This window comes from Canis lupus, chromosome 31, assembly GCF_048164855.1.
Source record: "Canis lupus baileyi chromosome 31, mCanLup2.hap1, whole genome shotgun sequence".
NCBI lineage: Eukaryota > Metazoa > Chordata > Mammalia > Carnivora > Canidae > Canis > Canis lupus.
Genome location: NC_132868.1, coordinates 6528333 through 6541373, shown reverse-complemented (window position 1 = coordinate 6541373; position 13041 = coordinate 6528333). Strand labels below are relative to the sequence as shown.

At 44.6% G+C, this 13041-nt stretch overlaps 1 protein-coding gene across 14 annotated transcripts in view; it reads right to left on the bottom strand.

Moving 5' to 3' along the window:
- Positions 1-13041, bottom strand: part of SEMA5A (semaphorin 5A) — a 475568-nt gene that overhangs the window by 133887 nt on the left and 328640 nt on the right. For all 14 annotated transcript variants that reach the window (XM_072807361.1, XM_072807363.1, XM_072807354.1 and 11 more), the window contains one exon: positions 5867-6071. In XM_072807361.1, the coding sequence (XP_072663462.1) occupies positions 5867-6071 (205 nt within the window). The remainder of the gene's footprint in view (positions 1-5866; positions 6072-13041) is intronic.

The window sequence follows — 13041 nt, the reverse complement described above, 5'->3', positions numbered from 1 at the left end:
ATTATTATTATTATTATTTTATTTTTATTTGAGAGAGAGAGAGAAAGAGAGAGAGCATGAGGGGTGTAGGAGCTGAGGGAGAGGGACGAACAGACTCCACGCTGAGCATGGAGTCCAATGCAAGGCTCGATCCCAGGACCCCGAGGTCATGACCTGAGCAGAAATCAAGAGTCAGACGCTTCACCGCAGAGCCACCCAGGTGCCCCCAGGCACACATGTTCCAAAGGAGTGACCGTTTGCCGTGTTGCCTCTTGCTCTGAGAAGACCTTCAAAGAAAGAGCTTATAAAACAGCAGCATATAATGTTTGTCCTTCTCCGACTGACTTACTTCACTCAGCATAATACCCTCCAGTTCCATCCACGTTGAAGCAAATGGTGGGTATTTGTCATTTCTAATAGCTGAGTAATATTCCATTGTATACATAAACCACATCTTCTTTATCCATTCATCTTTCGTTGGACACCGAGGCTCCTTCCACAGTTTGGCTATCGTGGCCATTGCTGCTAGAAACATCGGGGTGCAGGTGTCCCGGCGTTTCATTGCATTTGTATCTTTGGGGTAAATCCCCAACAGTGCAATTGATGGGTCGTAGGGCAGGTCTATTTTTAACTGTTTGAGGAACCTCCACACAGTTTTCCAGAGTGGCTGCACCAGTTCACATTCCCACCAACAGTGTAAGAGGGTTCCCTTTTCTCCACATCCTCTCCAACATTTGTTGTTTCCTGCCTTGTTAATTTGCCCCATTCTCACTGGTGTGAGGTGGTATCTCATTGTAGTTTTCATTTGTATTTCCCTGATGGCAAGTGATGCGGAGCATTTTCTCATATGCATGTTGGCCATGTCTATGTCTTCCTCTGTGAGATTTCTGTTCATGTCTTTTGCCCATTTCATGATTGGATTGTTTGTTTCTTTGGTGTTGAGTTTAATAAGTTCTTTATAGATCTTGGAAACTAGCCCTTTATCTGATATGTCATTTGCAAATATCTTCTCCCATTCTGTAGGTTGTCTCATTCATTTGGGGAATATAAATAATAGTGAAAGGGAAAAGAAGGGAAGGGGGAAGAAATGTGTGGGAAATATCAGAAAGGGAGACAGAACGTAAAGACTGCTAACTCTGGGAAACGAACTAGGGGTGGTAGAAGGGGAGGAGGGCGGGGGGTGGGAGTGAATGGGTGACGGGCACTGGGTGTTATTCTGTATGTTAGTAAATTGAACACCAATAAAAAAATAAAAAATAAAAAAAATAAAATAAAAAAAAATAAATAAAATAAAAAAAAAATAAAAATAAAAAATAAAACAGCAGCACAGTTGTGGCCCAGCTAATGAGCCTCGCCCTGGCTGGATTTCCAATAAGTGAGAAATGGGAGCAGCAGCTAACAGACCCGGGAGGTGTCCGGGAAAGGCCCATCGCCTCAGTGGGGTGGCAGCCGGCAGGGAAAAGCCATTCAAGCTGCAAGAAGCACCATCAACAGCACTATTAGCAAGGTCTATTTCACTTCGATTTTTAGATAATACTGACAAATAAAATACACCAACTTTCAAATGGCCATTGGCAGGTTTTCTCCAACTCCTGTTAATTCAAGTAAAATCAAGGGAGGGAGTAAATAAATGTATCACCAGACCTGGATTCCCAAAGCCAAGAGAGCAAATTGATTTTATTAGCAAGTTAGGAAGCACTCTGCTTCATGTTCGCTGGTTAGGAATGCTACACTCACGCTCTACCAGTTGAGGCTTGTAAATTCCCAGATGAAGTCCAGCAGGTGCTGGAATGGGACCAGACGTACCCCAACTATGTGTGCTCAGTATTAGCTTTAGCATCAAAGAGGAGGAATGCCCCATGTTTTGTCTTGATGGAACTCTACTGGAGTTTATTTATATCTTTCTACTCGAAAGTTATAAATAAAAGACCACATCAACATGAGCCTTTAGAATTTTCAGTCAAAATCTCTACCTTTGTCATCCCTCCTTGTCAGGAAGTTGCTCAGGTCTTAGCAGGGTAAGTGAAAATAGACTGGCATTTTGGACAATTCTTTCCAGTATTCATATTCCAGTTTTACATTTCAATTCCTTGGAAATAAAGAATAAACCTAAATATTTGATCATAAAGATATATCTTTTAAAAATGAATTTTATTCTAAACAAAAACATAGACAAGAAGGCATTTCCTTCAAAATATATTGATCAGTGCTATAAGAGATACATGAAAGGGCACCCGGGTGGCTCAGTCAGTAGAGCACATTGGACTCTTGGTTTTGATTCAGGTAGTCCTCTCAAGATCATGGGATCGAGCCCTGCATCGGGCTCCACACTCAGCACAGTTTGCCTGAGATTCTCTCTCCTTCTCCCTCTGCCCCTCTCATCACTCGCAAACTAAATAAATAAAATATTTAGAATAAAAAAAGAGAGAACAACACATGAAGAGATCCAGAACTTGGTTGAGACATGACATTTCTAATTTACAGAGGTCCTACAATTAGAATTACCCAGCTCGTTTAAACAAACTTAAATACCATCTACGCATCCAGCTGCCAGTGGAACTGTTCAAGCTTCCGAGTCCCTGTACATGGTTTGAGGGGGCCTCACTTTAGGAACCCATGTATCCATGGTTGTTTCTGCTGGAAGGGACCTTCACCCACTAGAACCTCCTCTTTTTTTACAGTTTAACAAACATCCTGCCTAGTGATGCATGGAAACTGCAAGAGAGTTCTCTATACGGCATCTTCCCCAATAATCCCAACCTGTGATTCCAGTTAGCAACATCTTGATGCATGCCAATTTTCAATTTGCCCAGAGTCAGTATATTAAAACAAAAGCAAAACATCAGGCCTGTAGAATAAACAAGTGAACCTCCATAGACATATCTGCTGAAGGGCACATGGTATATGGTTCTCAGAATCAGATCTGCAAACCTAGAGGCAAGACAAGACAGCCTGGGATGGCTGGCTACCAAGATCTGAGCTAATCCCCTCCTTATCCTGTAGGAGGTGATGGGCTGGGGTGCAGAGGGGAGCGGTAGCTCAGTTTTGACGTCCTATGACACAGACATGGGCAAGCAAGTTTCTAGAATGATATACTATTTAAAAAAGTCATGGATGTTGACCATAATTTCATCTCAAATCTGTAATTTACCCAAATTGGTCTGTTTTGACTGGTTTAGATTCTGCAAAAGCTTATTGTTTGTAATAAAAATCTGCAAATATTTTATTCATGTGGGTAACTTTTAAAAAGTAGTAGAGGGGTGCCTGGGTGGCTCAGTCGATTAAGCATCTGTCTTTGGTTCAGGTCATTATCCCAGGGTCCTTGAGCCTTGTGTCTGGCTCCCTGCTCAGTGGGAAGCCTGCTTTCTTTCTCTCTCTCTTTGTCTCTCCCCATGCTCATGCATGCTCTCTCTCTCTCAAATAAATAAATATATAAAGTGGTAGAACAACTTTCTCATTGCTATGGACTGAATGTGTGTGTGCTCCCAACATTCATGCTAAAGACCTAATCTTCAAAGCGATGATATTTGGAGATGGGGCCTTTGGGATTTCTTTAGGTCATGAGGGTAGAGCCTTCATGAATGGGATTAGTGCTCTTTTAAAGAGACATAAGAGGGGAGGCACCTGGGTGGCTCAGTTGGTTGAGTGGCCAACTCTTGGTTTCAGCTCAGGTCATAATCTCAGGGTCATAAAATGGAGCCCTGGGTTGGGCTCCATGCTCAGTGGGGGCTCCATGCTTCAGCAGGCTCCATGCCTGCTTGAAGATTTCTCTCTCTCCTTCTACCCCTCCCCTGTTCAGATTCACTCCCTAAAATAAATAAATCTTTAAAAAAACTAAAGGAGACACAAGAGAGATGATCTCTGTTTCCATCCTATGAGGGCACAACAAGGAGATGGACATCTAGGGACAAGGAAGAGGACTCTCACCAGGAAACAAGCTGGCTTAGCACCTTGATACTGAACTTCCAGCGACCACAATGGTGAGAAATAGATTTGTCTTTTAAACTACTCTTCCTGACCCACCCCCAGTCTATAGTATTTTGTTACTGTAACCTGAACTGACTGAGACACAAGTCAAAATTAAAGTACCTGGAGAGTGCCATTAGAAATCCTCAATAGCTCAGTACAAACATTATAAACACAAGGAAACAGATGTCACCTTCTTACAGCTTTGGTTGTGGAAGAGTCGGAATTCCTAGGCTGAGGCTTCAGGCTTCACCATCCAGACCCTCCATGGCCTGCTCAGGATGACCTCATCTCCCCTTCACCATCCCCACTCTGCATACTGATGAGACACTCAATGGCCTCCTGGAATTCCAAGAGGACTCTCTTCTCTGTGACACCAACCAAAACATTTATGGAAAACAAACAAACCAACCAACGAACCTAGGGAAACCTTTGGAAAGATCCAGTTCACTCATTCCTCAATCTATACCACATGCCTGGCACCCTGTAGGCATCAAGGATAAAAATGGCAGAAAACAAGCCATGATTCCTTCTTATGCTCTAGTGAACAAGATGCACATTGCTATGGTAATTCTCTGTCTTCTCTTAAAACACAATAAACTTGACCTCCCAGTCCCTCCGGCTCCCGTCAATCCTCTTTGAAGCCTTGCTCATCGTGGACTTTCCACCTCAATTCCTCCCCGCTCCTCCCTCAGACTGACCTTTAGAGGCACCGATGGCCTCCTTTGGCAATCCCAAGATCACATCTTTGTCCTTACCTTACCTGACACCATGGTGCCACCGCCCATAGCTGACCACTCCTGCACCTTTGCTGTTTCCCTCCTCCTACAAGGCCAGGTCTCCCTCCTTAGATGGTTCTCAGCTTAAGTGTCACCTCCTGGGGGAGGCCAACCCTCACCAACCAAGTACAGGAGCCTCCCTGGCTCTTGTGAGCCCGTGGCTCTATTCACATCCTCCACATAAGCCTATTACACCTGTCTGTCATTTCCCACAGAAGCTGGTTGATATGTGTTGTCCTCAGGAGAGGAGGATGTTGCCTGTCTGCTCACCGTCTGACCACCATTGCTTATATGAACCACAAAATAGTAAATATTCAATAAATCTTGGTGACTTCATGAATCAAACCAACTGATAGGTATATAGGATATTATAAACAGCAACTGCAATGGAAATTGTGTTCTGTGAGAAACTGGCCATTACACAGGGTGCTGGGCAGAGGATGTAGAGATGGGGGCAGGCTCCAGGGTGAGGGAGCTCTGTGTGGGAGGACCCGAAGGCAAGGAATAGGTGGACAAGTGTACGAACCGGGACAGGATCACTGAGGCTGGCCTAAGGCACCCTTTGCTGTCTGTGCCACAAACCAAGACAGGACCTGCCTCCAATATGCTAGGGACATTGGAAAACAGTCATTCTAGCTGTCACTGATAATTTGATAGACAGTGTTGCCTATGTTTTCTTTAAAACAACTTGTTGTTTGTGCCTCAAAACATATTCCTCAAAATGCTTGTAGCTACATCCCACAACAGGAATATCCTGTGAGCACTGTTTTGAACCAAATGAATATCACGATGACAATCCCAGGATAGTATCGCACCCAACAACGTCCTCTAACAGATTCCATTGTCTTTAATTATCCAACTGAAAATGGTCTCACTAAGAAAAGACTTATTTTATGAGTTGTGCAGGAATAATAGTTAAGAAATCAGGCGTTGTCTTCCCAACTAAAATTAGGAGAAGGTAAGACAAAAAGAGAGTGAAACCAAGTTTCCTGTGAGAAGCACAGAGGATGATGAGGACCAGGCTGCTCTGTGGGTTTTGCTGGGTGTGACACAGACTCACAGCTTGTCACCAAAACTGCAAATTTAGAATTTACAACATGAAAGCAAAACATGGCAGAAAACTCGGTGGAAGCAACTCCTACCTGTGGCCAGATAGATGACGTGGATGAGCGTGTCTCTACCCTGCACCACATCGACGACCATGTGGAAGAAGCGGCTGCTGTCTTCCATGAAGGAGGGGACCGAGGTCACCGGCTGCACCACCTCGTGCATCAGAATGAACTTCTGAGCGTCCTGCAGGTTCCTCTCTGTCAGGTTCATGTACAGGCCCTGATCCACCGTGCCGCACTGCAAGGGAAGGCAGGCTGTGACTGGGACCCCCACGGGCCAGCTGGACCCCCACAGCTGCTCCCCCCCCCCGCCCAAACTCTGGCTGGAGGGCACCCTGGAAGCTGGATCTTTTCCGTTTGCCCCCAAGTCCCCGTCCTCAGTGTTCCCTCCCATTCTAGATTTGAGCTCATCACATTCGAGGAGTCTTTAAACTCCATCATAAGTGGATGATTAGATGCTAAAAATAAAGTGGAAGTCAGTGTTGACTTTAACTCAGACACATGTGCATACAACTCCTCATCACCTGGTGAGTCACATGGGAGCTGTCCGGCCACGTGCCCACTATTACATCTAGCTGATAAATCGGTGCCCAAATTGAAAAGGCAGCAATTGAGAACATCGCAGAGATCTATTACTTTCCCTATTAGAATGGCGGGTCTATAAGCAAGATAGGGATTCCATGGAGACAGAATTAGGCCATTTTCATCTGTAAATTATGTAATATTATTCCAGTATTTTCCACCTGGGTACAAAACACTGCTGGCCTCAATGCTTTGTGCTCATTCTCCAAGCCAGGATGAGGGAGGAAGGGAGATGAGGAAAGATGAGGGTAAAAGAATACAGGAAGAAGAAAAGGGAAGAGATGTTCAGACAGGGTGCTGTCATGTGAAGATGAGTCTGGTATAACCAGGGGGGAAACATCAGGCCTGGCAATTGCTGAGAAGTGAATCCTGCGTTGTGGTGTGGAGAGGTGGGCAGGTAAGTACTGTGTAGGATGAGTTTTGGCAAGGATGAGGTAGAAAGAGGGGTGGGAAAGAGAGAAAAGCTTTTCTGGGGCAGAGCACATGATCAGAAAATCCTCATCAACCTTTCTCATCACTTTCATAAGCTTAAATCCCGGTGCCAACAAAGGCTGATCCTCAGCAGCACTTCCCATGAGCAAGTTTGATGGAAATGCATCTCCCTGCCCGTACCACCTGAGACTGTTGTTTATAACACGTCATCTCTAATACTTGGTTTTGTAACAAGTGAGAGGTGCAAAACTGTAAGATGGAAATGGCTTTTTTTAAAATAGATGATATTTATGTAGCACCTGATAAAGTGCCCTACATGCCGTAAAATGATACGCTGGTTGTAAAATCAGAGACTATCAGAGAGGAATGGATTCTAAGTCTTGTCCAGTGTAGAGTCGATGTCACACATCCCTGAAAGGGCAGCCCATCTGCCAGGGGACGGCACCACTTGGGGTCAGGTGAACGGTCAGCTCTGCTGCCCAGGGAGCCACGCAAACTCAGGTAAGTCACTGCCTCTCCACCTGTCTCTATAAAGAAGCTAGAAAAACACTTACTCCTCTCACTCTGCAGGTGGTTGTGAAGCCAACTGAGATCATCAGTGGAAGGCATTTGTAAATTAATTGAAAGTGCTTGTAAATGCCAAGAACAAAACAGTGTGCCTGGCACAGAGAAGCCATTCACCCAGTGGTCTATTTGTCTTGTAGCAGGACAGCAATTCTATGGTCCACTGAGCTGCAGTGGCCAGGGGAAATGCATGAATAAATAAAGGATAGAATCCGTGGGTGAATACACAAGCAGCTGCCAGTAGGGCAGGGGGCATACTAGGAGGTTTCACACTATCATCCTAGGTATCAGTAGCACTTAAAGGACAGGCATGTTGCCTATTAACAAATGTGTTACAAAACGACAGCTCTCCCCAGGCTTGGTCTGAGGTCTACCCAGGTGAGCTCTAGTTCTGAGACTCTGTGTTTGGCAGTTTTCTCTTCCCAAAGTCAATGGCAGTGTTGAAGCACAGGTGGCACTCAGCTATCTACCTGTTGGGTGAAATTTTACACCTAGGCTTTGTGTTGTTGGCACAGTGTTTTTTTAAAAAATTGGCATCACGAAAACCAGGAGTCATAACACAAAACTGAGGACCTTGTGCTGCTCCTGAGGAACTGGGAGGTCTGCGAGACCTGGGAGGCCTTGGTGGGCTAGAGCTGGGTGGTAGGACCCCTGATCTGCCTTTGTCCTTTTTACCCTGGTCCCCATATCTTAAGTCACAAACCAAAACTACCATTGTGATATGATTTGTACAAAATACATATTTGGTCTTTGTCGTCTTTCTGACACAGAGCTCCTTAAACCATGGAAATCTTCTGGGTGCTATGAGGAGTCAAGGTGCCCTTTGTCATGTCAGTGAGGTGACCCTTGGGCCACAGCCCCCAGGTAACCTAAGGAGGGGGAGCCAGTTGATAGGAGATCCAATTGCTTGATTAGAAGGCAGGAACTTTCAATCCACTGCTGATCGCCAGCGAAGGGAGAGAGGCTGGAGGTTAAATTCAATCACCGACAGCCAATGATTTAGTCAATCATGCCTTGTAATGAAGCCTCCATAAAACCCCAAAACGCACAGGATTCAGACAGTTTCCAGGTTGGTAAACAGGTGGAGATTTGGGGAGAGTGGTGCTCAGAGTGGGCATGGAGTAGCTCCATACCTTTCTCTAGACCTTGTGTTGCACATCTCCTCCAGCTAGCTGTTCTAGAGTTAAGTCCTTTTAAAATAAACCAGTAATCTAGTAATTAAAATGTTTCTCTGAGTTCTGTGAGCCCCACTATTGTTACTGGGGCCCTCATTAATTGAACCCAAGGGAGAGGTCATTGAAACTTTCCATGGAGAATCAATGGGCCAGAAGCACAAGTGGGGACCTGGACTTAAGATCAGCATCTGAAGTGGCGAAGGGGTGGGGAGGAGTCGGACTGATCCTTGTACCTGTGACAGCTGATGTTCTCTCCTGGCAAACGGTGTCAGAATTGAGTTGAATCGTAGGACACCCAGCTGGTGTTGGAAAACCCCCCACATTGGAATTGGGTAACATCTTTGGCCAAGAACGAATTCAGAACTCTCCTCTATGACATCTTGGTTTATTTTGCCTGCCTATGATAAATATCTCACCCAAGGATTCTTTTTCAAATATTCTGAAAGCTATAGAGATTTACAGTATGTATTTATTGGCTCGTAAGTAACCCACCTCGCTCTCTAATGGGCAGCAAATTCTCTAGCTGTGTCTGATACGCTGGGTTCCCATGGTGTCTCTGTGACACCTTGGGGACTCTGTGCAAGACGGAAACAATACAAAGAGTCACTGTCTTCGAGTGTGTTACAAACCACAATGGCTGTCGTGCTAACGCTTCTGAAAGTAATAAGGGTAATCATTCTACTATTTTTTTTAATGCAATAATACTTGCATTTTTGTTTGTTTCAGGGACAGTAGACCCATCCTCATTCCAGCTTGCCGGAGCTTTGTGCGAGTCCACAATCATCCAGCCTCAGGCTTAGAATCCCTGATCTTAATGACCCTCTTTCTCCTATCTTGCTGCAAACATGCACTGTGTATCGAAGGGTCCTGATGACACTGCCAACCCCTTCATTTGGTCCAGCAACGGCTTCCTCACCTGCCTGACCACCTTTAAGGGTCTGTTTTCCATTTTGGCTCCATCATTTCTGATTGGTGGTTATCAAAACTACTGCACAGAAAATTCTGGAGTCTGCCCACTGGACCTAGATGGTGTTTTCTGTTACTGACCAACTCATTTTTTCCTTGTGAAGCTCAGGGCTGGGATGACTTTGGGGACTGCAGGCTCTAACAAGGTAGGCTTTCACAGCACTGCCTACAGTGGTTTCTAGATGGCAACTGATAAAAATACTAAATATTTTTCATTGTTTTGTTGTTTTCAATTGATATTTCTGTATTAAATCTTGAAAAAAGATGCACTGTTCTTAATCCATTCTCCTTCCTCAACCTGAATCATATTTCTACTCCTCTAACTTATTTGCTAGTTCTAGTTCTAAGAGCTGCATAAAATTCCAAATGTCAGTAGGCAAACAAGAATAAAAAAAAAAAAAAAAAAAAAAACTTCTCACTGCTGGTTGCTGCAAACATAAGACCATTTATATCTGACTAGTGAGGGGATCCTTGGTTCAAAATATATTCCCACCCTGTGCCAGCTAGACAGTCTCATGAAATGTCAGTAAGGATGCCTATGCCAACACGGTTATCAAATATGGTAAACCAAAAGAAAATCCTTGGTACATATTTATACCAGAGATTATATAAGGAATCATCATCATCTATAATTTTAGTTCCCTGCGAATCTTAAATTCTGCCCAAACAAGTTAAGGCCAGCTAAGCAAGCTTCCTGCCTGGAATGCACGCCGCATCTCTGCAAGCTTCATTTGTTATATGGCACAGAGCTACTCCCATCTCATCAACGTGAGTAAGCCCTTCAGTGTGACACTGGCATTATAAAACCAGACGCCTGTGGCCTTAGGAAATGAGGGATTTTGCTGTGTGCTACAAATATATTCAGACAAAGAGGCTAAAAGTTATCCACTGCCTGGAGGTGGTAAGGCATCACGGGTTTATTAAGTCACCGTTCATTGTGAAGATGTTTGCAATAGTAACATCAAGGCATTAAAAGTACCCTATAAATATAGTGAGCATCTTTGTTAATTTTTTTTTAACCTTCAGGATTTTACAAAGAATTTTTTAAAAATAATAAATTTATTTTTTATTGCTGTTCAATTTGCCAACATACAGAATAACACCCAGTGCTCATCCCGTCAAGTGCCCCCCTCAGTGCTCGTCACCCATTCACCCCCACCCCCCACCCTCCTCCCCTTCCACCACCCCTAGTTCGTTTCCCAGAGTTAGCAGTCTTTACGTTCTGTCTCCCTTTCTGATATTTCCTCCCCATTTCTTCTCCCTTCCCCTCTATTCCCTTTCACTATTATTTATATTCCCCAAATGAATGAGAACATATAATGTTTGTCCTTCTCCGATTGACTTATTTCACTCAGCATAATACCCTTCAGTTCCATCCACATCGAAGCAAATGGTGGGTATTTGTCATTTCTAATGGCTGAGGAATATTCCATTGTATACGTAAACCACATCTTCTTTATCCATTGATCTTTCGATGGACACCGAGGCTCCTTCCACAGTTTGGCTATTGTGGACATTGCTGCTAGAAACATCGGGGTGCAGGTGTCCCGGCGTTTCATTGCATCTGTATCTTTGTGGTAAATCCCCAACAAAGAATTTTCTTAAAGGGAATGATCTATTTCACCTTTAGGATTTCACAAAGGGCCTTCCTAAACAGTTATGTTCCGCCCCAGCATTGGGGGCAGAGGGGAATTCAATGCAAAGAGCAGAGGGGCAAAGGATCAGTGTTCAGTTAATAATGACATAAGCTGTCTATGCCATGAGGAGCTGGAGCTACTGCAGGTTCGGTTCCACTAAACTGTTAGCTCACCTCACCTGTAATAGGAATTTGTCTAGTACTGAACCTTCTTAGCAGCAGGGCTGGCGTAATACATATAAACCTAATCACTTGGTTTCCCAACTTCTAACGTGCGGAAGATGATGCCCACCTTACAGAGCTGGGGAGACGAACGGTAACAAGCATATAATAAAGCATTAACACCATGTGTGATACCCAGAAGGCACACAGTAAATGGTCCCTGAAAGTCATCTTGTTCAAATATATTCTACAGTTAGCAAGGCACATTAATCAATATTATCAAAGTTTATCCCTAAAATAATCCTGTGCCTCTGTGTTCCCACCTTCCTTTTCTGATCAGTGAGAATGAGAGATGGAGGGTGCTAACTGAATGTTCCAGTAAACCAGCAAATGGTAAAGAGCATGTAAAAACCACCCATTTGCTGCTAATTCCATGCTCTTAAATAAAAATAAAAATTTAAGTTAAAAAAAAAAAAAAGAAACCTCTTTCAAAATGACAAGAGCTGAATGGCTCTGGCTTAGTCTTAAGTAAAGTATAAAATAATTGAATTTTTTCTTATTTCCAGTTTTCTTAGAAGGTACGATGTATTGAGATGATAAACCAACCAGAGCTCGGAAGCCTGGCTACAGGAGACGTTCTAGCACTGACTCGTGCTAATGAATGGTCTTTTAGATGGAAGATGTTGGGGCTTTGCAGCTGGGGACCGAGTCTGAGATCTCAGCTCAGCTGCTAAGCAGACAGTGTCCTCAGCCTGATGATCGGCACTGAGGCTTGGCGCCCCTCTGTCCAAGGGGACATCAATGGCCACGATCATGGCATCGTGGCCAGCATGCATCATGACGAGCACTTGGTGGTACTAAAAGCTACACCCATGCTGAGGATGACGGCGATCTTATGAGCATTCTTGTCAGAAGGGAGGCCCTCAAGGCAAGCCCGCTGTTGTGGACTGAATGTGTGTCTCCTCCCAAAATGCAGAGGTTGAAGCCCCAACCCCCCAGTGTGGCAGTCTTAGAAGATGGAGCCTCTAAGGATAATTAAGGCTAAATGGGGTCACAGGTGTGGGGTCCTGATCCCACAGGATTAGTATCTCTCCCCACTCGCTGAGGAATGGCCACATGAGGACACAGGGTGAGGGTAGTCACATTTAAGCGAGGGAAGAGAGCGCTCCAGAAACTGAATCAGTCTGAGAGTTCATCTAGGACTTGTAGCCTCCAGAACTGTGACAAAACACAGGTCTGTTATTCAAGTCACCTGGTCAGGGGCATTTTGTTACAGCAGCCCATGCAGACTAATACACCGGCTGCCGACCAAATGTGAGAAAAGTAATAACTTCTTTGGGTCTCAGCTTCTTCTGAAATTGGGAGAGGAGAGTACATGACATACAGAGCCCCTTATAGCTCAAACATCCTGTAATTTTGTGATTCATAAGCAAACGGCCACCATCTGCTCTGCCCACTCCCGCGCCCCCCCCCCACCGCCCCACCCCAGGCTGTACCATCACATCCTGCTCACCCCGATGGGAAATCTCGCCACATTCACCAATTAGTGCTCTAGTTCTGTTGATGTGTCTCCACTGCTCTGTGCCCTGGGCTCCATTCACTACAGTGTCATTCATTAGGGATCAGAGCTTCTGGGGACACAGAATCCACCACCATTAGCACTAATTGAAGCTTGGACTCCCAGCCTGCTG